This window comes from Natrix helvetica (assembly GCF_964273705.1).
Source record: "Natrix helvetica genome assembly, chromosome: 1".
Taxonomy (NCBI): Eukaryota; Metazoa; Chordata; class Lepidosauria; order Squamata; family Natricidae; genus Natrix; species Natrix helvetica.
The window spans coordinates 244,989,181-245,017,077 of NC_138548.1; the positions used below are offsets into that span (position 1 = coordinate 244,989,181).

The window sequence follows — 27,897 nt, forward strand, 5'->3', positions numbered from 1 at the left end:
TTGGAAATTGTGCACTGTCTTCTGAAAGATATACAAAATAGAGTAATACACAGGTATAAAAATGGTGTTTGGGTATAGCAATAGCACCTAGGCTTATATACCGCTTCATAATGTTTTACAGCCCTCTCTAGGCAGTTTACAGAGTCAGCATATTTCCCCCAACAATCTGGCTCCTCATTTTACCCATCTGGAAGGCTGAGTCAACCTTGAGCCTGGCGAGATATGAACTGCTGAACTGCAGCTAGCAGTCAGCTGGATAAGCCTGCAGTACTGCACTCTACCCACCGCGCCACCTCGTCTAACCATTCCCTGTTTGATTTTGTGAAAAGCAAAAACTCCCTTGAATCAAGTTTGGTGCCAGCCACTTACTGAGTAGCATCTCTACTGGTAACATTTGGCAAGTGCCTGGATCTTGGCATTGCCTATCTATTGCCTATCTATTATCTACGGTAGATAATGCCAACAGCTGGAAAGGCAAAGCTAACTATGGGTGCTACTCAACTAAAACAGTTCATTTAGTGAGCATTCAAAGTAAAAATGTGACTTATGACCATTTTTCGCAGTTACGACCTTTGCAGAATCCCCATGATCACATGATCAAAATTCAGATGCTTGGCAGCTGGTTCATATTTATGACCGTTGCTGTGTCCTGGGGTCATGTGATCACTTTTTGTGACTTTCGGACAAGCAAAGAAAATGGGGAAGCCAGATTCATTTAACAACCAGGTTACTAATTTATCAACTACAGTGATTCACTTAACAACTATGGCAAGAAAAGTCATAAAATCAGGTAAAACCCATTTAACAATCTCACTTAACAACACAAATTTTGACCTCAGTTTTGGTTGTAAGTTGAGGACTACGTGTAATACATTACAATTAGATCCTTTGGCCTTGCTAAAAATTAGCCAAAGTTGATTTGGTGCCACCACCTCCACATCCTCTACAGAGGTTGCTAATTCATTATGTACAGTTAAAGATTTACTTTTCTTTGCTTCTTAATTTATAAAGTTTGTCCTGATGTTGGATTGAATATGGCTAGCAATTTTTAAAACATATTCAAACTCCCCTCCCTCCCAAAAAAATCCGGATAAAAATAGTTTAATTTCATTTGAAAGTAATGTGTAAACAGTTGTTAGAATGCAGTACTGCAGGCTAATTCTGACAACTGCCAGCAATTCGATCCTGACTAACTCAAGGTTAACTCGGCCTTCCATCTTTCCAAGGATGGAAAAATGAGGGCCCAGATTGTTGGGGGCAAAATGCTGACTCTTTAAACTGCTTAGAGAGGGCTATAACGCACTTTGAAGTAGTATATAAGTCTAAGTGCTATTGCTATTATAATTATAATTCAAGACATGGGGCTGCATGCCATTCACAACTGGTTTTATCTACTAAAATAGTGTTTCCTAATTTTAAGGAAATGTGTGGACTTCGTCTCCCATTATTCTATGAATGTAAGATCCAGGAAATGGATCTGCCCACTCTCCTTTTTTGTGAAATACCTGGTGCCCATGATGAAGCAAATTTGAAAACAATGGGAATAACAAAACAAGGAAATCTATGGACACCCCACTTGGCTCCCGAGGAACCTTCAGTGAATCTAAGAATACTATCACATACTCTACAACAGTTTGATAATATAGCCCATCCCCCAAGTGCAGACAAATTAAAGTTCAAGAGCTTCCAGGGCATGTTAAGAGGATTATTGAGTACACATTTTGTGATAAACTGATGTTTGTTTAATTGCGGGTTCTTGAATAAGCCATAGTCAGTTTAACACGACAGGCTAAGCCATCATTGTGCACAATTCAAATACGCATAACAGTAAATCAATGGTCAGTAAAATTACAATACAGCTAAAGTGTGATGGAGGAATTCCACTAAACAGCCTCTCACAGTGGTGGGATTCAACCGGTGTAACAACCAGTTTGCTGAGCGCGCACTTTGCTCCGCCCATGCACAGTGCATTTGAAAACTTACCTTCTACTGCAGCCCCGGTGCAAAACAGCTGAGGCGCAGTAATCCGCTCTGCCGCGCCTATCAGCTGGGCTTCAGAAAAGGGAATATAGGTCAGTATATCGTAGGGGCGGGCAGGCGGGCCCACCTGATCGTCAGAGCAAACCAGTTCACTCTCAGCTGATAGTCAGAGCTACCAGTTCGCCTGAACTGGTCCGAACTGGCTGAATCCCATCCTTGCCCTGTCACCTACATTGTTTGGAATTGGTGCCTTCTCCAAACTTTCTGAATCCTGAGCTCATCTTATGGCTGCTAAAAAACCCAAACTCGCTGCATATAACAAAAACATTTCTTTAAGCAGTGATGACAATGGTATCTTAGCTTCCAGGAAAGCTTGCACCTTGGCATGTTTTCAATCAGTTTGACTAGCTCCTCATGGTATATATCAATATCATTTAAATGTATTAGCATATGCAGATGAAGTATAGCTGTTCCCTTCGCCAAAGAACAAGCAAACCAACTCTAAAAACTAGAATTTCAGAAATTCCTTTCACTCGAACAAATTAAAGCCAGACCTCAGAAGTCTCTGTCTTTAGTCATAGCTTGTTGGAATCCCTGTTCTGGATTTCCTGAAAAATCCAGAATTTCTGAATTTCCTGTTCTGGGTTTCCCATCTTGACTATCACGGATCCAAAGAGTGCAATTCTGCTTTTCACTATCTGCAGTGCCACAAGTATCTCTAAGAGGTTGTTTCCCCCCCCCCCAAAGATTCTTATCCTCAAAACAAAACTCCCACTTCTCAACTTCCCTGCTCAAGTTCCACTGCATGGCAACCCTTCAGTGACTAAAAAAAGCAAATTCAGTGAAACCTAAGAAGAAAAGGTAACAGTGGCAAATACATAATTTCATTTAGACAAATGTGCAGTTTAAAAAAAAACCCAGAAAGAAAATGTGCCCAGGAAAACTTCTGGAAACCATTTTCAATTCTCCTTCAGCCTCCCATTTGGCTGATAGCTTCCACCCCACCCCACCTCCTTCTTTCCCCAGCCCTCAATTCAAAATGCCAGTCTATTATTTTTAAATGAGAAAAAGCTGTAACTGTGCTGCAGTGCTTGGATAAACTCCTATACAAACTTCCAGATGTGACACAACCTCCCGGAAGGAGGGAATTTATGATCCTGGCTCCTTCAAAAATTTACACATAAACTCAAAAAGCAACTGAACACACTTCCCCATCCAATGAAATAGTAATGTATTTCAAATAATAGAATATATATATATATATATGTATGTATGTATGTATGTATGTATGTATGTATGTATGTATGTATGTATGTATGTATGTATGTATGTATGTATACAGCACAATAATATATTACCTTGGGAACTTTAATGTTATCAGATGATTAAAAGGCGTTTGTTTGCCTTCTGAGCTAATCTGTATGTTTTTGATTGACATTTATTAGGGTACAATGAGAGATCTGTTGACTTCCAAGGAAAAGGTGATTTTTTTCTTATTACGTCTGTTGTGTTTTATGTATTAATTATTGAGCCTTTGTGTAGAACATCTTGTGTTTGGATTACTGCAACGAGCTCTACACGGAGCTAACCTTAAAGAATAATCAGAAACTACAACTAGCAGAGAATGCAGGAATCCGATCGTTTTAGGGCTTCCAGGTGTTGGTGATCACCTTTAAAGCCCTTTGTGTCTACTTGAAGAATTGTCTTGAAACCAATGGGATTGGCACACCCCAATCATTCTGGCAGAAGGGGTAAGCTACAAACACTGTTGGCTGAGGAATATCGGATGGCAGAATCCAAGAGAAGAACCTTTTTTGCCCTTTGAAACATTATGCCCCTCAAGATGAGATCCACCCCAGAGGTGGTATTCAGCAGGTTCTGACCAGTTATGGAGAACCGGTAGTGGAAATTTTGAGTAGTTTGGAAAACCGATAAATACCACCTCTGACTAACCACATCCCCATCTATTCTCTGCCTCCCAAGTCCCAGCCGATCAGGAGGGAATGGGGATTTTGCAGTATCCTTCCCCTGGAGTGGGGAGGGAATGGAGATTTTACAGTATCCTTCCCCTGCCACACCCACCAAGCCATGCCCACCGAGCCATGCCACGCCCACCAAGATACATCCACAGAACCGGTAGTAAAAAAAATGTGAATCCCACCACTGATCCACCCCCACACTCTTAGCCTTCCCAAAGGGCCTGAAAACCTGGTTTGCCAGCTGCCTTCGCCTCCCGATGGGGATGTCCCACTGTGCAGGTGATAAGTAGATTAGGAGAAGATCCAAGCTCCATCCCTTTTACTAATTGATCCTTTTTTCAATTTTACCGATTTAATGTTTTCTTTTTAATGTTCTGTTTATTTTACATTGTGCTTTTATGATGCTCCCCAGAATTGCTTGATAGTGAGGTGGGTGGCATATAAATGTAATAAAAATAATAATTAAAGTAATAGGTTCCTTGGGTGTAATCCTAAAGAACTGGAGCATCACTTGAACATTGACAAAATCATCATCAATCAAATTGCAAAACACAGCTTTACACAGAACAGCTAACATTCTCCAACAATATATTTAACACTATCAAAAAAGAACATCTGCCTATCTCAGGTCCTTGGTAAGGACTTGATAGGTGGATAAAAACTACACGTACAGTCTAAACATCTGGCTGACTGTGCAATAAATAATAATAATGTACTGTGGATAAAATACAGTTTTGATTCAAACTTGCAATGTTCTAATAGGCAGAAAGGGAAGACTGGGGGGGGGGGGAACAGCAAGGTTTTTCTCCCACTTTTCTCCAGTATACATCAAAAGACATGTTTTTCTCTTGTTAAAAGAAAATTCTATCCCAGCTAATTGAAATACAATATACCTCATTATTATAGACTCTTGACTAAACATAATTATCCAGGTTCCCAGCTTCTACATGGACCTGAATGTGAATTAGAGTGGCTGTAATTTTATACTTCCCTTTCTTCCTCGCTTGCTATTTTAAATATTTTGAAAAATTCATGCAATTTGTAAATTCTTCTCAACTAACAAACCATAGTAAATTGATATCCATTCATAGTGGCAAAAGCTGACAGTCAGGGAGTTATCTCTATCTGCCATTTAAAAGATGTACAACCAACTGGGAAAATCTTATTAGACAATTCTAATTCACCATCAAAATGTCCAGGAGTTTGAATCCAAGTTTTTAAGAACTAAGTCCTCAAATATTTCAGTTTAGATAGACAATCTATCAGTTTGGCTTTCGTCCCAATTTTTTTAAAGCTCCAGTTCTTTTCCATCTCATTTATGAACTAATTAGTGTTGCTGGAAGTTCAGAAAAGAAACCAAATTTCTTTTCTTAAAGAGATCTAAATCTCTGGCTCTCTGCATCTGCCTTTTCGTATAGCCTACTTCTTTCTTAAGGGATCAGCCTCAGCTAATGCAAGAGAAGCAACCTGGTACCCTCCAAAGTTTTTAACGTTCAGTTCCCATCAGCTTCACCCAGTATATGGACAATGGTAAAGGATTATTGGAGATGCAGTAAAAAGCACCTGCAGCGTATCGGTTTGCCTTCCCTTCATCTAATAATTATCTTATCCAGTTATTTAATATCTAGAGGGTTGGTCGTATTCTAGCACTTGCATCATCAAATTGCTTTCCTTGTTGGGTGGCCAGGTGTCTCATTTACAATACAGAGTCTTGTTTTAAGTTTAAGTGTCTACGGAGATTCTCAGTCATCCAGGTGATGGTTGTCCCAAAGGTGCTTTTTCAAGAGGCAAGGGGACTTTCTTGATTTTTAGTTTAAGTGTTGTCTGCTTCAAGTTTGATCAACATTTCCTTGGTAATGGTTTGATCGGGCCCGCAATTCACATAGTCGGTTTCCCTCCAGCATGGAAGTATTGTGTTTCCATTTAAACTACAGGCATAGTATTTTGAAATTGGCCATGTAAATTAGAATGTGTAAATGTTATGTAATCTGTATAATTTATTTTAATTTGGTTTATATGTTAGGATTGTGGAAAAATTTCGATTTCGTTCCAAAATGATTCTTGAGAGCATATCGGAGCACCCACCCACTTTCTGCACTCTTTGAAGTAACTCCACAAAGCTGAGGGGAAAAATGGTATTTGCTTTAAGACCTGTTGGAAGCAGGTGTTACACATACAGGAAGTGCTCAAATAGCGACTGGTCACTTATGACTGACCAGAGAAAGAGGATTTATGATCTGGATACCATATTCCAATGGTCAGGCCCTCTCCAAAGTCAGGGGACTGATCTTGAGGCACTCGACAACATGGCTGCTTTTATAGCCACTTGCAGCATCCCACAGTCACATGACCATGTTTTATGACAGTTTAACTGAAAATCAGCATTTACTTCCAGTTTTCAGCAAAACTCTGCCCATAGTGAACCGTTGGTTCTCTTAAAAACCGCAGTGTTTGCTTAAGGACTGTGGAGTTTGCTTAACAATTACAGCATTTGGTTGCTAGTCACATGACTCATTTTATGACCATCATGCTATACAACTGTAATGCACAGACTCTACTACAATCATATGTTGAAGACTATCTGTAGGTTCTGAAGCACCTTTCTGAAATCAAACTCAAAGCACTGTAAAACTCCGAAATCCAATTCCATTTCTTCATACAATATTACTCCATTTAACTTTTACCATTCCAGTTTACACTGCAATAGGGTGAAAAGAAAAAGGCTAGCTTAACAATTGAAATTTCCAAAGAGTCTTCCATAGGGATTCTTGACAGTAAAATGCATGTTAGACTGGAGAAAGAAAGATAAACTCTTCAAACTATTTTATAATGAATGACGAATGATTGCCTTTCAACTTTGTATTGCCACTTTCTTTGGGACAATGAAAGTACAATATGTAGGTCCATTCACATTGCCCATTGCCTCCTAATAAGTGTGTACAGTTGAACAGACCATGAACACAAAAGCCAACAAAGCTTGCAAAATAAAATTAATATGTAAAATAACTTCTATCCTAAAGGAAGATGCTATAACTCATGCTTACATGGTATGAATTTGTGTACATTAGAACTAGACAATGCATGTTTACATAAATATTTATTATACATTAAGTTATTTCTGTTGTATTGCTTGTGGGCATCCTATTAACCATCAAGCATAGAAAATAGAGTCTACGCTATACTCATACATCACAGTAAAGAATTAACATGATACTTGTATGTAGGCTGCCATGGATTTTTCTAGGAACAAGAAGACTGAATTTGTTTCTGTGGAATTTATGTTGAAATACTCTTACTGTATATCCCTATGAAGAATCATTTTTGGATTTGGATATGCCTATTTTTTAAAAAGAGTTTTAATAAAAGCTTCGTAGACCAATTTTAACAATTTGGGGGTCTTACTAAGCACAGGATGAAAGCACCAAAATCCTGAAAGCAGAACTTGAGAAAAGTCCATGTTGTAGTAAAATACTGAAGTAGGACCTTGCATGGACACAAAGCACTTTGCAAAAGTATTAGTCAGGAATAAATTTAAAGATAAAACTTTTATGAAAACTAGTGTAGCCTCTTTTTTTCCTTTTAGAAATGGGAATTTTTAAGCCTTGAATTTCAATCAGTACGTACATTGTACATTAGTTTTCAAATGTAGACTTGCAAAAGTCTGGAAAATTCAAAAATAGGCCTCACTCAGTGATCTAGTCTTATTATGAGCCAATATTGGGTTACAAGGAGTAAAGACTGAAGCTGAAGAATAGAAACCAGCAGTGCTCAGGCCATAAATAATCCCTGTGCAAATGGGAGCAGGCCAGGGCTCCCAATTTCAAGGCTGGAAAGTAGAAAAGGCCAATCATCCATTGACTTGAAAAGATGGGAGGGGATACGTTTAGGATTTAAACTCTGGGACTGCTTAAATCCAGGGTTTGATTTCCTGTTCTGCAGCAGGCAGACCTTCATTGTGCCTATGACTACTTTCCCGTCACCAATAAAGCAGCAGGGAGTCAAACCTTGGCTGGGAAGCTTCTGCTGTTATCCAGTTACTGAATGCAAGGCTGAGTTTCTGGAGGGAGAGAAATTTATTACCCTGCTTGTGTCAATTCCGAACAAGCCAAATATATGCCTATGAATGGCTTGATTCTCCCCCCCCCCCCAGGTGAATCATTGCATCTTTTGCTGCTTTCTATGTTCAAAAACATTTGGTTGATTCCAGAGGTGGATTCCTACAGGTTCGGACCGGTTCAGCCGAGTAGTTAGTAACTTGGCCGCCCATGCACCCGAACCGGTTCTATTGTTGGCGGTGCCATCTTCAATTGTGATCCTGCGCATGCGCAGAACAATCTCCATAGCACTAATGTAATTTTCCCCCTTTTCTGATGTTCTGTGCATGCGCAGACCTGGTTTGGTTGTAAATGCGTAGGCGCACAGACCGCGTGTTTGGCATGCACCCGAGCGAAGCGAGCTGAACCGGCAGTAATGCCGGTAGCAACCCATCCCTGGTTGATTCTCGTTTGCACTGCTATATGACATTATCCTTTGTGTGACATGTCCATGCTATTGTTCTGAGTTGAAAGGTATTTTCATTTCACTGGACTAAAACGATCTGCTGAAATCTTTAGAAATGAGGATGCACAGCCTTGCCAAGCCAATGGCGACAGGCATGAAATCCTCTTACCTTCGCTACCCGTTTGGAATCGGGATCGCATGTGGGTGTGTGCGTGCAAATAAGCGTCCATGATGATGTCTGGGCAGGTGGGCGGAGCCTCCCACCGCCACCACTACAGGTTCGCCCGAACCGGGGCCAACCGGCAGAATACCACCTGTGAATGGCGATGGTCTGATCAGAAGGTTCTTTGAACACAGATTGAGGGATTCTGAATTCACATGAGCATGGTATGTCTCTGCTATTCATTTCAGCAGACCCATTTTTTCAGGCGTTCAAATCTGGGGCGGGAGAAGAATGGCCCCTCTAGGAATGGTGGAGAGGTGCAATGTTGACATGAGGTGCCTGAAGCACTTCCTCCAAATCATTAGCAAAATATACACTGTCCCAGTATACACACATAAGAAGATTGTGATGCACATGACTCAGCAAATCCCAGGCTTTGGGATGAATTACAGCTACACTAATCCAAGCAACATGAATCCATGCAAAATGCTTCATTATTTCACGTAGGTTTCGTTACGCACGAGACCAAACGAACTACTTTTATAGAAGATTTCTCTGGGGTTTGGCCTCCACAGTATCTTTTGAAGTGTAATTGTTGGAAAACAGCATCCTGGGTGTCCCATTTTGCAATCTTTGCTTATTAAAAAAAATGTTTGGATGGATGCTGTGTTCCAGGCTTATACGATGTGTGTGGTGTTAAGGAGGGGGTTGGGGGGGAAAGAAAAATATCAAAACCTTTGAGATGAGATTAGAGTCTGTGAAATCCACTGAAAAGTTTTCTCAAAGTCGAATTATCAGCTGTCACTATGGGAAGCCAGAATGGTGCATTTCCCTACAGATTTCGGAAGAACAAATAATTACAGCTCCAGTGCTAGCAATGCTATTGCTGATTCAGAAATGAGCTAGGATTATAAGCAAGCCACTGGCTGTTATCCTCTGTTGCTGTATATTCTGGCATGCACATCTAAGTTCTAGTATTTAGCAACTCCCTGATGCATCAAGTTACAGAAACTATCTCTGCGATAAAGGGGGAAACCCAAGCTTTGGTCGGTGATTGGAATACAGCTGGGGAAGTCGGTCTTTTATATCCCAGCTGCTTGACCCTTGCAAGGTCAGCTATGATTTCAGCTGTAGGGAAGGCATTCAGAGCTCGTCTTACGCAGGGCAATGTACTAAAACAAACTGGCTGGGCTCCGTTATTCCAAATTTGGCTACTGCTCAGTTGGACGGGAGGACTTGATCTATTTCCCAGTTCAAGTCAAAGGCCTCAATCCTGCAAGGTGCTAATGCCATTTGTTGGCCAGAGCATCAAGCACAAAACTTTCAAAATTATACAGTACAGGGTTGGATTAGGTAATCTGCCTTAGCAGAGAGACACTGAGGCATAGATGATCAGAAAATTAGATATAGTTATTAAGACTACAATGGGCACAATTTCATCTTTCACTCCCAGGAACAACATTTCTTCTAATACATCTGACATAACATCCTTCTGATGTGTAACAGCTGTCAAAAGAAATTAGCATGAATACCATCATGTATACATCTAAGTGGCCTTTGAAGAATAATTAAAACCTTTGGATGAAAAAGGTTTTGTACTTAGATACTGTTATGCTACAGAAAGCTATAGAGGGAATGTACAAATCATCACAACAGCTAGAAAATTTGAATGGATAACTACTCAAAGAAACTGGTTCAGCTTTATAATGGATGCTATTGCTTTAATGGAAGGTCTACTTACAATTTACACCATGAAACATCAATGCCACAAAACCCATACTAGAAATTTCTTCAGAAATTCTAAGGTCCCATATACCACAAGATAATAAAACAACACTATTTCAACCCATCCAAATCAGAAATGTAATTGAAATATCAACTGATTCCAGATTTTAGATTGAACTCTGTAAATCAGTGGGAAATACTCTTCACTTCCTGAAGAGGCGGGTGAAAAAAGATCCCTTCCTATAGGAAGTTAATGTCTCAGGTTTTTTGCTGAGCATTTAAGCACACACTGCCATCATGCTTTCAACCTTCTCTCTGCAACCACAAAGGCTCCAGATATACAGAGTAATGTTATTTTTTAAAAAAAAAAAACCACCTTAGCTTTTCAACCATAACTGCATCATTCATGAGGTAATAAGAAAAATGGAAAATTGCACACAATCCATTACAAAAATTACTAAAGATTACAATTACCCATTACAACCAAAAGTGCACTCAAATAGTTTCCTTTATAAGGTTGTGATTCAGACATCAGTACTACCACTTGCATTCAAATTGTGGGAAGCCGGAATATATATACACGTTTGGAGATTTTCTCCACAAAATAAGCTCTGTAAAGTAGCATCTCACAACAAGCGCTTTGCATCATCTCCTCTTAACAGTGCAATGGTCCTTTTTATAATTATTACATTGGCTCAATATAATTGAAGTATAATTATGGCCCATGAAAAACATTCTGTAACTACACAATTAGGAGGAGATTGCCGTGCCTGATTTCACGGAACTCTGCTCAACTATACACATGAACCAGTCTTATAAATTCACACATCAAGCTAATCTAACATACATACTTTGTTGTACAAAACTTAGCAATCTAGTTCACACATAATGCTACAGCTAAAGTCAAGCAACACATTATTGGCCTTGTTTCTATAACAGGCTTAAAGCATTGTGGAAACACCAAAAAGAGTCAAGTGCCTCAATCATCTACCACCACCCATGGGGTTGGATTTCAACTCAGAACAACATCATACAATCACCAATTAAGCTAACTTCACCCACTCAGTTACATTGTGAGAACACAACAAATTGCCTATGTTACATATTTAATCTTCCAAGAGAAAGCACAGGTTGAAAATTTAAGCTCCCTCATTGGTTAACACTAGTTAACCACAGTATCCAAGTTATGCCTATTGCTGCCTGCCTGACAAAGAAGGGCCTGTGATTCTGGACTGAAGAAATGCATATTAGTAACTAGAGGGCAGCAAAGGGTATTAAGTTTTCTTACCTCTTGGCTACCATCTAGTGGTCATCTTCGGCAGCCCAAAAAAGGTAGCCTTACTTATAATGATATAAAACCTTGCTAAGACCATCTCATTGAGTTTATAGAATACAAGTCATTGTCTGGCAAGAGTGGGGTTAGACTTCAGTATGACTTTGTGCTGCCAAATTCACCGGTAAGGAGAACCAACTAGGCCAATGGCTAGCTGGATTAACCATACAGTTAGAAGAGGTCTAAAGCTTAATGTGATATGTGAATCTAGCCAAGTCTGATGGCTCACAATCCAGCACTAATACTTTGTAATATATATGCCACCTTTCCTCCCCCACCCAAAGACTAATATGGTACAAATTATGATAAAATAGCTATAAACCAATCACATAGAGCACAGAGTACCCAATCTCTGGTCCAAGGACCAGTACTGGTTCACGGCATGCCAGAAATCAGGCCCTGCAAACAAGTGAAGCCCCATCCATTGGATGCAGGAAACCCACAAAGACACATCCCCTCCAGTCCGCAAAAAAAAATCTCTCTCCATGAAACTGATCCCTGGTGCCCAAAAGATTGGGGTGGGGGCACTGATATAAAGGAAAGTAATAAGGGTTCCTAACAAACCTAGCAGACAACTTTGTTTCCCAAAAAGTAGAGAAGGGAACAAGGGGCTCAGCCATATTGGACTTAATTCTCACTAACAGAGAAGAAATGATAGAAGGTGTTGAAGCCACAGCAACCATGGGGGTAAGTGACCATGCAATATTGGAATTCAACATTATGCAAATACAAGTAGTAGAACAAAGTCAAACTACAGTCTTGGACTTTAAGAGAGCTAATTTCAAAAAATTTAGAGAGAGCTTTGGAAGAATTGCATGGATGAGACTTCTCAAGGGGAAAACAACTCAAGAAGCTTGGGAAATTTTGAAAAATGAGATTACAAAAGCCTAGTGTAGCACAATGCCAATGAAGAAGAAAAATAACAGCTCCCAAAACAAACCAGCATGGCTGCATAAAGAACTCTCTGACAAATTGAAAGGCAAAAAAGATAAGTATAAAAAATGGAAAGAGGTGGACATAACTAAGGCAGAATATCAGAAAATAGCTAGATTAGGAACACGTTGAAATAGGGAAGAAAATGGTAAGTGAGCACCTGTCTACCCTAGACAAGTTCAAATCACCAGGACTGGATGGATTACACCCCAGGGTTCTGAAGGAACTGGCAGACGAGATCTCAGAACCACTGAACTATATCTTTCAGAGATCCTGGAGCACCGGGGAACTACCAGAGGCCTGGAAAAGAGCTGCTGTGCTTCCCATCTTCAAAAAAGGGAAAAAAATAGATCCAGGAAACTATAGACCTATCAGTCTGACCTCAATACCAGGGAAGATTCTGGAAAAGAGAATCAAGCAATGAATTAGCGAACACCTAGAAGTAAACAAAGTAATAGCCAAAAGCCAACATGGGTTTGTCAAAAACAAATCATGCCAGACTAATCTTATTGCATTCTTTGACAAAGTGACAAAATTAGTGGACCAGAGGAATGCCATTGATATAGTTAACTTGGACTTCAGTAAGGCATTTGATAAGGTAGACCATAACTTACTACTAGATAAAGTAGAAGAATGTGGGTTAAACAGCATCACCACCAGATGGATTCGTAACTGGCTGACCAACAGCACTCAACGTGTAGTCCTCAATGGAACTGCATCTACATGGAGGGAAGTAGGCAGTGGAGTACCCCAAGGCTCTGTTTTAGGCCCAGTACTCTTCAACATCTTCATCAATGATTTGGATGAGGGAATAAATGGGAAACTCATCAAATATGCAGATGACACCAAGCTGGCAGGAATAGCCAACACTCCAGAAGATAGGCTTAAGATACAGAAGGATCTTGACAAACTTGAACATTGGGCACTATCTAATAAAATGAAATTCAATGGTGAAAAGAGTAAGGTTCTACATTTAGGCAAGAAAAACAAAATGCACAGGTACAGTATAGGTGGTACCTTGCTCAACAGTAGTAACTGTGAAAGGGATCTTGGAGTCCTAGTGGACAACCATTTAAATATGAGCCAGCAGTGTGCAGCAGCTGCCAAAAAGCCAACACAGTTCTAGGCTGCATAAATAGAGGGATAGAATCAAGATCACGTGAAGTGTTAATACCACTTTATAATGCCTTTGTAAGGCCACACTTGGAATACTGCATTGAGTTTTAGTCACCACGATGTAGAAAAGATGTAGAGACTCTAGAAAGAGTGCAGAGAAGAGCAACAAAGACGATTAGGGGATTAGAGGCTAAAACATATGAAGAATGGTTGCAGGAACTGGGTATGTCTAGTTCTGTGATGGCGAACCTATGTGGCACAGGTGACACACAACACCACATTTGCTGGCACGCCAGCCATCAGCTCCGGCCAGCTTATTTTTGGCCTTCTGGATGGGCAGGGGAGGCCATTTTCACCCTCCCCAGGCTTCAGGAAAGGCTCTGGAGACTGGAGAGGGCAAAAAACAAGCCCAACAGGCCATCTGGAAGTTCATTTCCGAACTTCCGGTTGGCCCACTGGTGCCATTTTTTGCTCTCCCCAGGCTTCAGGAAAGCCTCCGGAGGCTTGGGGGAGCAACAAACAGCCCAAACGAGCCAACCAGAAGTTTGGGAACGATCCATTTCCAGCTTCCAGGGGGCCTCTGTGGGTCCGGTGGAGGCTGTTTTCGCAATCCCCAGGCTTCAGGAAAGCCTGCAGAGCCTGGTGAGGGGTAGTGCGCGCATGCATGTGGGGAGGAGGTCTCGCACGCATGCACAGGTGGATGTGGAGGATTGAATTGGTGTGGACACAATTGTGGGACATCATAAGAAAAAGGTCCGTCATCACTGGTCTAGTTTAATGAAAAGAAGGACTAGGGGAGACATGATAGCAGTGTTCCGATATCTCAGGGGTTGCCACAAAGAAGAGGGAGTCAAACTGTTCTCCAAGGCACCTGAATGTAGAACGAGAGAAGCAACTTATTAACAATTAATCAGTGGAACAGCTTGCCTCCAGAACTTGTGAATGCCCCAACACTGGAAGTCTTTAAGAAGATGTTGGATAGCCATTTGACTGAAATGGTATAGGGTTTCCTGCCTAGGCAGGGGGTTGGACTAGAAGACCTCCAAGGTCCCTTCCAACTCTGATATTGTATTGTATAATTAAAAAAAAGTTAGAACTATCTGCTGGCATGGCACCCCCAATTTCTTATTAAGAGAAAAATGGTGTTTGGACAGCAAAACTGAACAACACTCAGGCCAATTACACCATTCTAGAATGGACAACCAATATCTGAAGCATTAGCTACGAAGAAAACCCTAGTTAGGGTCCCCATCAACTAGCCAGCAAGAAGTCCCAGGCAGAGTCTTTGCTCACTGCTTGATAATATTTTCAACTGGCGATGTAAGGGCAGGGCAAACAAGACAAATTCCAGATCTTTGGCAGGAAGTCTCACCAGCCCCAGCATGTTGTCCCCAGCGAATGGGATTTGTATCTCGCATTTGCAGGGCAACAGGCTGTCTTCCTTTGCACTAAGGATTGGTTGAATAGTTTTTAGAAGCACAGCCCATTTCATACTATATAGGGAAATATTCTTCAAGATTAATATCTAGGCATTCATTCCTTTTTATTTATTGAAGAGCAACCCTCCCTGTGTTTTACAAAGATCAGAAGCAGAACAACGCAGGGCATCTTAGCATGCAATAAAATGGTTGGCAATCCATAGCACTTTTTTTTCAGTGAAGGTAAGTACTTTGAGGACAAAACTGCATGTATATGTTACTCACTGTCCTCTCTGGGAAAGGCTAGATCAAGATGAAACATAGCAGGCTTAAAAAAAAAAACCTCCCTCTGAATATTCAATGTTTCCAACAATGGGATCATCTATGAATGAATTTGTTAGTTGGACTTAACATAGCCTCTTGCACACCGTTCTGGTGAATGTTGAAACTAGAGGGAAAACTTAAAATAGGTTCAGAGGCAATGGCGATGAGAGTTAATTTACCTCTTCAGCAGTGTTGCCATGAAACTGAGAGAAGCAGCATTTTATTTCTCCACTACATGCATTTTTAAAGAGGTCAGCTCTTGATTTGGCTAATCCACTGTGACAGTTATGGATCACTTTTTTTTCGGCAAGCTGACAATACCAAATGAAAATTTCTCTGTGTTTGTGACATTAGGTGGACCACTCTCCTTAATTCCGTGGATGCTACAATGGTCGTAAGCATGAAAAATGGTCATAAGTAGCAAAACACAAGTATCCAGCTAGTAGAAGATAAAATGAACTGTATGCTCAATGAAGTCCTACACTTCGGTGTTGCTCTAATTAGTAACTGACCATATATGTTGATACATGCATGTATTTAATTTTCATCATGAAGTCAGTTAAAACTAACCTCACCTTGCCAAACATCTGGTGGAGGGACACTAGACCCACATGATTCAAACCCAGAGACAGACTTCCAGCAGATCATCAGAAATGTCCTCTGGGATTGCACCTGCCTTTGATTGCAGGGCTCTTAATCTCGAACATTTTCTGATGAGGTGGCTGACCACTTCGCGATTCAAAATTTTCTTCAGTTTTGAGTTGGTAAAAAAAGATGAGAAGAGGGTAGCTCTCTCACAGGTAGACTCTGATACCTATTTCTAGCAGCTGATTGATCACTTGAATCATTCTTACTTGTTTTTCTTTTTTCCTGAAGATCAATAATGGCAGAAAGTTGTCCCTAGTTTTCTTTTCTTTTCTTTGCAGCACCCCAGGGCTTAGCTGAACCTCACAATCTCTGTTAAAGAACTGGATTCCTATCTTGAGTGGTGAGGTGACAAGGCAGAATTCAATAAGGTTGCTGGAGAAGCATCCTTGAAGACAATGCACAGTTGATTTCTCCAGAGTTCTGAGTTTGACAGATAATTCCCCCACCAGCTGCTTCATACCGATGCTTTTCAGCTTGTCTGAGGTATTCAGCTGGAGGACACCAGGATCAGCTTTTCCCAGATGCTGCAACACCTTTCTTTTCCTACTGAAATAGGAGCTACAAAGTTGAGGGGAGACGCATTCAACTGTTCATTGATAGATCTGCTGCATCTTCTTCCTTTCGCTATTTTTTGTTCCTTTCCAGAGACTGGAGCCATAGGATGTCACTGCTTTCCACAAGAAGACACTGCCAAATACCAAAGAAAGTTTCTTCTTTCAAGGAACAGGAATAAAGTTCTTTTTGTCTCTGGCTTCATGTTAGAAAGACCCTCTCTTTGTCTTGTTAACCTTATCAGTCCAGTGACCAAGAACATATTTGTTATATTTCATTAATTGTATTACTTAGTTATTTATCTGTATCCCGCCTTTGTTATTTTTTACAAGTAACTCAAGGCAGCAACCACACTCAATATTTCCTATTTTCCCCACAACAACAATCCTGTAAAGTGAGTTGGCCTGAGAGAGAGAGAAAGTGACTGGTCCAAAATCATCCTGCCTACTGTCATGCTTAGCCAGGACTAGAACTCAGTGTCTCCTGCTTCTAGCCTTCAGCCTTAAAAACTAGACCAAACAGTGGATGGAGGGAGAGATTGAGGGAGGGAGTGAAGGAGGGAGAGAGGATAGGATATAGTATATACAGGAGGATCTATATTTTGATTCCAGAGCAAGCCAAAATACGATGGAGCTATGTCCTCTCAGCTGTGATAGGAAGAATATTTTACCTACTGGATCTTTTAAAAATAGAGAAGAGCCAACACAAGAATAAGGTAGCCCATAGTTATAGAATCTAGATATAGATATAGAAGACACTTCTTCCAGAGCTCCTGAAGATGAGTTTCATGGAAAAGTACATTTCACCATAGTTAAGATAATACTATATGTCACTATTGACATCAAAGTGCAAAGAAGGGAGGAATTTTGAGGAGTAAAGGTAAATGTATAAGCAAACATTAGAATAAACTGTAACACAATGCAACATCAGAAAACCTGATGGCAATAAATTGTCCTAAGTTCAGGACAATTTTTGATCTATACGAGTAGGCTACATTCAAGTGTTTAATGGGATCTGGCCTCTCCATTCAACTTACATAACCCAAATTAAGTTAAGGGGGAAAACTGCAGATAGCAGGAATTTGGGCTGCCTTTACAATTAAGTACCAATTCAAATATTTGCTGCATAACAAAAAACTCCCCCAGATGTGGCTCTGTACTGCTGTGAGTTCCTCTGGTTGGAACCCAAAACTGCAACTGTATATACATGAGTGAGAGAGAGAGGGAAGGATGCCTTCATCTTCAGCTGAACTTTAAGGGAAAAAATAAATAGCTCCTAGCTTTGAAGAAGCTGCATGGGAAAATGTCTCCATCTTTAGTCCTTTTGTAGATGATCCCAACTTGCTCCAGCCAAATGTAGTTTATTTCCAAGACTTGCTCAGGGACACAAAAAGGAAGCCAGGGGCACAGGACCAGGCCTGGCAGAACACCCAGACCTCCAAGAAAATGGCAAACTTTATCATTTATATTACCATATGACAAAAGCCCACACGGGCAAGGAAGGACTGCCAAACTGGGGGACCGTGTTTCTGCAATCTGTCCTTGACTGACAAATAAAAGCTGGCAAATTAATTGAATTAATAAAGGGCAAGGGGGAAACCGATGAAGGTAAATAGGAAGGAAGCAGATGGCTTCCTTCCACAAGAGCTCAACATCTGATAGTTATCTTCTCATCATTGTGTCAATGAACCCATCCTCTGAAATGGTCCACATTTGGCAAGATTGGGGATTTTAAAAGAGAACACCTACATTCTTTAGATTATTTGGGATCAGATTTCTTGCATGGCTGCAAACATTTTGCCCAATACCCTTGGTGATGTTTGAAGGAATCGCATCCTGCTTTATATACCTTTGACCATACAGTACAGTTGCATAGGATTATAAAATACCTTTTGCTTTAGATTTTCAGTACAGCTGGCTGGGGAATTCTAGGAGTTGAAGTCTACAAATCTCAAACTTGTCCAACGTTGGACACCCCTGCTTTAGATAAATTTTCCCAAAGGACAAAACAGCATAAGGCAAGGCTTCAACTATCTACTGTTTCATTATTTTATTTTATTTTATTTATTAAATTTTTATGTCACCCTGTAAGGTGGCTCTGTAATGCTGATGTCTTCATCCCTTCTCTTCAACTGTGGATTGGAGGGTGTTTTGGTCACAAATCACCTGAAATCTAGCCCACCTCCCCTTCTTAGAACTGCCAAATAGACTGGAAAACCAAAGCTAACCTGACTGCATCCAAATTAGGACTCAATTCATTCATTCACACGAACTTTCCATATTGGTATGCAGCAAGATACTTTTTAAAACAAGTAAACTAATGAGGTGGCAGGGAAAGCCATAAACAAGCAAACATCCAAGCTCCCAGCAGCAAACACTAATTAAAATGAAAAGGAGTCATATACTTCCAAAAGGAAGGGGGATGCCAACTGATTTAATGGCATTTATTTAAATCTTTTCTGCAAGCTCTGATCAATACTCCAAGAAGAAAAAGAACAGTCATCTTGCTTTTCACAAGGCAAAGCAGGCATTATACTTTTTAATTTTCTTTGATGTTGCTGCAAACAGCTTCTGCTTCCCCACATCTGCTCAGCGTGGCCCCCGTGATCCCTCCCCTCTATACTTTGTCTCTGGCTTGCCAGCCTGTGATTAGTAACTGCCTTGATTTGAACCAAGGCCTGCAGGTGCCCAGTGGGAGCCTTTTTAAATAATGTGCATTCGCCGAAGACAGAAAGGCTATTGGTTTTGCCTTGTTGATTTGTTTTTAGGGTCACATTACTTTTAAAAGCATTATCCTGACCTGAGCAATCTGGTACGGGCTTCAAGAGGAAGAGCATTGTGTGACTTAGCAAACCAAGTCAATTTACAAATGTCACCCAGGCTTACAGCCTAATCCTAAATAAGTGAACTTGGACGTCAGTCCTGTTTGTAAGTCCGACACAGCTTACTTTTGAGTAAACATGCTTATGGATTATAAGTGGGAAGACAACTAAAATCAGATATCCTTCTAGATGTAATAATCACACTACCTCATCACAAGACTGGCTTTATCGGTCCCATCATTCCCGTAGCATCAGCTTTGCTTTCTATTTCCCTTTAGGTTGAAATTTCACATGCAGACTTACAACATAGAAAACTGATGGCAGAAGAAAGCTAGTTGCCCATTGAGTCTTCCCTTTAAGTTAATTTGTGGGTTTTTTGTTTCCTTTTTCATTTATTGATGTATCATTTTTACTTTTTTTATTTTTTGTTGGATGATGGACATTTGTCTATTCCAAACATGTTTAAACTCAGTTACTGATGATTGGCCTACCAACTCTTCTGGAAGTTGGTTCTAGGCTTCCCCTACTGTTTCTGTGAAATACTTTCTAACCCAAAGGTGCTTTTTCCAGAGGCAACTGGACTTTCTTGTTAAACCTTTGTGTTTTTCTTTGAAGACGAAAGTCCAGTTGAAAAAGAAAGCCCAGTTGCCTCTTGAAAAAGCACATTTGGGACAACCATGACCTGGATGATTGAGAATCTCCAGAGACAATACTTTCTATCATTTCTTTTGACCTTCTTTCCTGTCAGTTTGAGATTACGCCCCTGTATTCTTGATTTTGGTTTAATATGAAAATACTGCCTTCTAGAACCTTAGTCACATCCTAAATATATTTAAATATTTCGATCATGAGCTCCCTTTCTCTTCTGTCCACCAGGCTGTACATATTTGGTTCTTCCAATCTCTGCCACATATGTGATATTTTTCATGCTTTGATGTACTGACAGTTAGAACAATTAATCAGTGGAACAGCTTGCCTCCAGAAGTTGTGAATGCCCAAACACTGGAAGTCTTTAAGAAGATGCTGGATAGCCATTTGTCTGAAATGGTATAGGGTTTCCTGCCTAGGCAGGGGTTTGGACTAGAAGACCTCCAAGGTCCCTTCCAACTCTGCTATTGTATTATTGTATATAGGAAACCATGATGGCAGTTATTATTCCCATTTTACAGAGACTGTAAAAGTACACTGATGATACTGCAATGCATGTATAACTCTACAGCTCAATCGGGCTATGTGTTCGTATTTTCAAGACCTAACATTTCAAACATCTATTTATCATCCATTGAGCAACACCCGGGAAACAAACTGTGCTGCTGAATTTTTCTTGGAAAATGGTAACATAAAGGATCTAACACATAAATCAATCATGAAAAATTTAAAAAAATAATAATTTTGCTCTTAGGATCATAACAATTACAGGGTGAAAAAAATGAAAAAAGAGAACAAAATATTAACAAAGTGAAAAAGTGAGGAAAAAAATAAACCCAGGAATATTAATGGCATACATAAAGATTTTTTTTTTTCAGTGAAAGCATATGAAAATGTTGGGATTCAAATACGGCATTTAAAAAAAATGGCAAAAGACCTCTCTGGGAGCATAGACTAATTACAGTGCCCAGTAATAAGACTGCCGCTAACCCAAGCTGCAAAGTTGATTATTATCAACAATAGAGGAATGCTGAGAAATCTCTTTCTTTGCCTGTGAACTTCTGAGAAGCGTTGTTTGGATCAATGTCCAAGACAGTAAGACTGTTGATGGGGTTACGTGAGCCCAAAGTATATGTTTTTAAAAGCAATATGTTAAAACTTTCCAAAGCTGCAAAAGTATATTTGGGAATTATTTTAGCATTGGGGTTTCGGCACACATTAGTTTCTGCTGCGGTTACAAACCAAAAAAACATACACCCTCTGCCAAAATTCGCTCCCCCAACAATATCTCAAGCACACGAGCCCCCAGTCCTTGACTCACCATCAGACATCACATTCAAATGGCTTGTTCACTCTTTATCAAATGGGTGGCCTTACAACTTGGCAAGTGAGGTTGTGACCTTAGGCAATTGATTTGGGGCAGTGTTAAAAGTCAGCAAGTTGTTAACTTCTTTGCTTGCTACTATTATAGTTTTAGAACTAGGATGAGAGAAAGCTGCTCCTGGGTTTTTTGTCTAAAATATCATGTTCAGTTGAACTGTACTGGATACCATATACTGTTCATTGAAAATGTAAAGAGCGTTGGTGGAAAAAAATATACTTCGGGGAGTTTTATGTCAATACTGCTTTATAGATGTGCACCTAGAGCTGCTTCTTCAGAAATTCTGTAAATTCAGAACTTCTGTACAAGACTGAAAAGTGATAACCGGAGCAGCTGCCTGTTATTAAGAAGTCCAAATTCCACCAGAATTTTGGGATTTTTCTTCAAGTAAGGTTTTATTTTGGATCAGAGTAAAATAGAGACAGACGTGCTTCATAAAACACATCTCATTTCTCCTCCACAGAAAACTGACCCGGTTAAAACGCAAAATGCAGAACCCAGATAAATCATGTAAAATTTGATGTTTGGAATAGCCATACTGGAACTTTTGCAAAGATCTGTTTTATTTTTTTTTAAAGCATATCTTCCTGTAGGTCCACCTCCAGATCAATTGGATTTGAACAATTCATGCAATAGGAGATAGACTAGCAAAGTTTTGTGATCCATAATTTCATTTCCTGCTACCAATATGGCAATATGTACAGTGTGGTATATGTTCCTACTGTCCCTTAAAGTATTTGCATACAGTACAATAAATAAAACACATCTGGAACAAAGATTCTTCCCAACCTGACCTAAGTAATTAAGTTCCTAAAGAAAAGATATGAAACTCAACTTCCGATTATCACCACTGATCTGGAGATTAATTTCATCTTAATTGTATTTCTCTTGTTGTGACTGATCAATCAGTTTTCTGGCACATGATCAGAGTGAATCTCTCTTGTTTAAATATGATGTTCCATACATTTGAGAAAACACCAGCACATTTGGCTCAAATAAAGGCATCAGATATCCTATTTAATAGAATGGGTCTTATTTACATTTGTGGTTAATTAGTTAAATCACCTGATCATCAAAAAAGTGCTACTGTCTATTTTCTAGTCTTCCAGTGCTAAATTTATAATCGGGGAGTGGACTTAACTCTATCCGCCTTGTCTACATCATACATTTATCCCATGTCCAAACTTACTTAACTCTCTTTGATGGTATGGCAGAATCTGGATTAGCGGTTAATGTGCAATAAAACTGAATTCAATTGCCTCTCTTACAGTAACTAAGCAAGGAATCAAACTACAGTCCGCTGTCTTTCAACTATAGCCTTCAAGAGTCTTTCAAAAAATAATAGCCATTAAAATATTTCAAAAAGATTTTAATTCAAAAATTGGGGATAGATTTTGGTGTATCTGAATTACACTTGCTGGGCAAAAGGGCAGAGTTGTCCTGTAGGATCATTTTCTCTAGGGTATTCCTATGACTAGACTGTTTATAAATAAAAAGGGAAGGAAAGGAAAAGGAGAGAGGAAACCCTAGGAATACACAGGCAGACCCAGATGGTTCTTAGGCCAAAACAGGCTGAGCAAGTTACAGTATAGTACCACCAGTCTCTGATTTTTTTGTGAATTAATATTTAGGCTTCATTTCTGCTGCTAATTTATTATTATGTATTTGAACAACACAAAATATGGACACACTCCATAGCCAAGCTTCCTACCAAATAAATGGAAACTCTATAGTACAGTTTTCCCGGTAATCTCAGTTGGACTTATGTAGGAAGAAAATCAAGCTATAATAGGAAAATGTCTTTCTTCCCATCTAATTGGTTTCCTCCTCCTCCTCCTCTCTTGTAATAACAGATGTAACACTACATTTCAAACAGCTTTCCGCCTTTCAGGGCTTCCATGTCTCTGTGTTCTTAAATTGTAATCATATCTTACAATATATAGCATGCCTGTGAAAAGAGCCACTGCTAGGAACAGCTTTGTGTACATATTTGCCAGAAAGACTTTCTTTTTTGTCATGCAAATGCTGTAATTATATTTTGAAACAGAAGAGCATTTCCCCCTTGAGTGGTGCAGTGGAAGAGACCTTTCTGAAACTCCTTTATGCATTCCAGGCTTCCTTCCTTTTTCTGTCTTACTTTTTAGCTCCACTCAGGCTGCATTGTTAGGAGAAGGAAGGAAGGAAGGAAGGAAGGAAGGAAGGAAGGAAGGAAGGAAGGAAGGAAGGAAGGAAGGAAGATGGAAAGGTTTTATGTATGGTTTGCCTACCTCTAGTTACAGCTTAAGTATGAAAAGGGGGGGGGAATGTCTGGAGAACACTAACTTTAATACATTTCAGATCTGGGCAGAGAGTGTATGGGGGTTGGGATGTAATGTGCAGGTATAAATAAATTGAGGCATTGCTATTTCCTATGCCAAAGGCTTTCCTGAGCAGGGCTTCACCTCAACTGCTTTGGAGAACTGTAACATTATCTGAACCAGAATCCACACACCCAAAGAAAATCATTTTTAAAGGAAGGGGAGAAACTTTTTAGAACTGGCAGATCTCCCACCATCATTAAACCCATCTTGCTGAAGAGATGAATCCGGTGCAGTGAATTTTATGATTGGACCATTGCAGGAGTGTTCACCTTTTCTCCCTTCTCCACCTCGACCAGATGCGGAGAAAGGAAAGGGGAAAGGGGGGGAGGGGGGAGAGGAGGTGATGCAAGAGGGAATCCAGCAAATCCGCCTCGGAGGGAGAGAGCGCACCAGAGACCTGCTCTTGTTTTCTTCCCGCAGTTCTTCTTTCCACACACACACACAGAGAAAGAGTTACATATTGTTTCCATTTTCTAGTTTTTTTTTTCTGGAATTTTATGTTATGACTTCAATCCTAGAGAGAAATCCCTGCCTAGTCGAGCAGGAAACATTGAGAAACCCCTTCCACAGATTTTTGGAAGAACTTCCAAGGAACGAATTGGAGACAGGCGTCCGGGAGAGACACAGCGGCGGAGATCTCGCCACTGATGCAACACACACAGGCGTGTGCAAGCAAACAAGAGCGCGCGCGCACACAGACACAGACACACAAGCACACACAAGTCTGCGAGAAAACAGGGCTTTCTCAGAAGTTTGGCAATTGCAAAAAGGGCGCCTCGCGGGCTGCCCAACCTCCTTGGGTTGGAGTCCCGGGGACCAGCGCAAAGCCTACCTGGGCTGTCCGGATCTTTCTCGCGCGAGTCCCCTAATAAGACAACACAGAGATGCATCCGTCTGGAGAACCTTGGGGGGTTGCTGGTGCGAACCAGCCCTTCCGCGGGGGTCCAGTTTCGAGGGCCGGCGGGACCAGGAAGAACTTCGCTGACTTACCTCGGCGACACCGTATATACCTTGGGAGAGGGTGCCCCTTGGCAGCACCAGCCCTTACCACCCTGCCAGGCCGGCTGCTTGCTTGGGAAAAGGATATGGGTTGCACACCATCTTCAGGCACCAGCTCCTGGGGAGACTGTGCTGGCTCAGGTAGAAGAAGACGGTCGGGGCCAGGGCGGGATAAGGGAGCGCTTCCCCGTCCGAGTCCCCACTGCCTGGATCCTTCTCTTTGTCCCCGGAGCCCGAAGAGCGACCTGCATCTCCGGAGAGATCGTTAAGGCGGACGAAGGTTTTGGAGTGGGGGTCCTCCTCGGGATCCTGCTCCTCGGCTCCTCTCGGAACATCCTCGTCCATCCTCCGGCCAGCAGACCCCGCTCCGAGCAAGTGGCAGAAGGAGAGATGCTGAGGGAAGCGGGAGCGCTGTCAGGCGTCAAACCCCGCTGGCCATGGGCGGAGCAGGGGGACGGGGGGGGGGGGGGGAGAGAGAAACGGGCTTTCAAAACCGGCCGGGCGTCGTACGCTCCCAGCCGGGCAGCTGCCTCGGGTCTTCTCGCCCCATTGGGATCCAGGCGGAGCCGGCTGGGTGCTTGTCGTCACTTTGCCGTCTTTTTTTTTTTCTCTCTCTCTCTCCCCCAGATCCCGAACCAGCCGGGAAGGACGAATCCGAGGAGGAGGAGGCAGTAGTGCGGTCGTCTGGATGCCCCCGATGAGCAAAGCGATCAGAAATTCGACGGTCTCTACCAGCTGCAGCGCCAGCGAGGAGAAGGTCCTCGCTTTTGGGTTGGGGGGGGGGGCGGGGAGGGTGGGGTAGTGGGGGGTAGGCGCTGTCCTTTTCAAGTCCGACAGGGTTTCGAGGTTCCCTTGCCTCCTGGCTTCAGCTTCATTCTTCAGCGTCCTGTCTGGGGAGAGGAGGAAGCGGAGAAAACGAGGTTCTCGGCGGCTCCCCCGGGGGGAGTTGGGCTCCTCCCGGCCAAGGGAATTACTGGAGGCGGGGTGGGGTAGAGAAAGAGAGAGAAGACGAAGCCAGCGGAACCGAAGCTGCGGAACCACCGACGCTATGCCGCCTCCTCTTCCTCGCCGCCGCCGGTCGGCCGGGAGACCCGAGCGGAAAGCTCAGCGCACCTCACAGCTGGATCCCTCACTCCAACTTCAAGCCGGAGCTCCGCCTCGGAGCTGCGCCGCCCGCCAATCGGCGCTCGCCTTGGAGCATGGCGGCTCCGCCCTTTCGGCCGCCGGGGGGACAAGGGCGAGGAAAACCACCGCTGGAATCCGCCGCCGGTCCTTAGAGCCCCCCCACCTTTGCCTCGAGCCCCTGTGGGGCCGCCAAGAGCCAATGGGGCAAGACGGACGGGGAGGCTGACCCCCACAATCCCGCCCGCGTGGGTCGGCCTTTAAAATGAGAGGGGGGAGGGAAACGGGAACCAATCTCTTTTTACATATGTTGGGCATAAAGAATTGTTGTTGTTGTTGTTGTTGTTATTATTAATTATTAATTATTAATTATTAATTATTAATTATTAATTATTAATTATTATTATTATTATTATTATTATTATTATTATTATTATTATTATTATTATTATTATTATTATTATTATTATTATTATTATTATTATTATTATTATTATTATTATTATTATTATTATTATTATCCCGCGTAAAGCACGCGCCACCACCGCGGCTTGCCAAGTTCACTCGCGGAGGGGACTTCGGTGCTCTTTGAGGTCGCGCATCGGGACGGCTTTTCCCGTCCCACGTACGGAGCGGGGGCGTGAGGCGGGAGAAGAGGGTCACACAGCCCTCTTCAGAAACGAAGCAAACGAGGACAGCCGCGCTTCCAGGGCTTGCGAGGCGGGTTTTTTTTCCTTTTCCTTTTCTTTTTCTTCTTTCTTTCTTTTTTTTATTTCTTTCTTTCTTTCTTTCTTTCTTTCTTTCTTTCTTTCTTTCTTTCTTTTTTTTTTTTTTGCTGAGAGGAGCCAAGGAGGATCCGGGGAAGCCTGTGAACGCGCCCGAACGCCGGCTTGAGGAAGCCGAAAAAAGCCGGCTGGAAGAAGGAAGAGCGGCCGGAGCCCCGTCCAAGCAAGCGCTATTCCAAGAACAGTTGTGCGCCTCCTCCCCCCCCCGGTTCTCCGTCCCTCACAGACCAACCCCAGACCGGACAAGAAGGAAGAGAGACCCCGCCCGCCTGGCCCTAAAGAAAGACGTCCTGACGAGCAATTGGGAGCAATAGTCCTCTCTCGCCTCGTGCTTGGATCGGGATTCGTTCCCGGTTTGAGGAATGGGTGCGGGATTTCCCCCTCCTTGGCTCTTCCGGGCGAAGGAGAAGCGGCCAAGTCCTCCTCTGGAGGTTGGCGATCCTTTCGGAAACAACGGGGTCGCGACGCCTGGTAACTGGGGCTCCCAGTGATGCAATAGGCAGCGTTGAAAAAGCATCTGCTTAACTCGGTGGAGGGAACCGAAACGGTTGAAGAAGCAGCTCCAGGATTCCCCTCTCTACACCATATTTCTCCTTTCTGCAGCGGAAGCCTTATTCAGTTAAAGATAACAGCAGGATCAAGGCAGCAGGGAAAAGATAATACAGCAGCAGTACCAAAAAAAAAAAAAAGGCACCGTTATGAATCTGAAGCTGTCACGGGGAAACTGAAGCATGCAACATAACTTTACCTAATGATAAAGGGCGTGCAATAAAATTTTGGGTAAATCTGAGTTTGACTAAATGCACGGAACACTGTTACCTTCACACCAAAGGTGGTTCCTATTTTTCGACTTGCATTTTTACATGCTTTTGAACTGTTAGGTTGGCAGAAGCTGGGATAAGTAACCGGCGCTAACTCAGTTACGCAGCACTAGGGATTCAAACCACTGAATTGCCGACCTTTCTGATCGACAAGCTCAGCGTCTTAGCCACTGAGCCACCCTTTTCTTAGATGCATACAAGTTGATAATTCACACAATTTACTGCACAGCCAAACATTCTGGGGCTAGTCAGTTCAGCTGCAAACAATTTTAGGTAAGAAAAATCATCT

At 41.8% G+C, this 27,897-nt stretch overlaps 1 protein-coding gene across 3 annotated transcripts in view; it reads right to left on the reverse strand.

Moving 5' to 3' along the window:
* Positions 1-25,570, reverse strand: part of CACNA1G (calcium voltage-gated channel subunit alpha1 G) — a 466,079-nt gene extending 440,509 nt beyond the window's left edge. For all 3 annotated transcript variants that reach the window (XM_081937178.1, XM_081937177.1, XM_081937176.1), the window contains exon 1: positions 24,969-25,570. In XM_081937178.1, the coding sequence (XP_081793304.1) occupies positions 24,969-25,225 (257 nt within the window). In that variant the 5' untranslated portion in view covers positions 25,226-25,570. The remainder of the gene's footprint in view (positions 1-24,968) is intronic.
* Between the last annotated feature and the right edge of the window lie 2,327 nt (positions 25,571-27,897).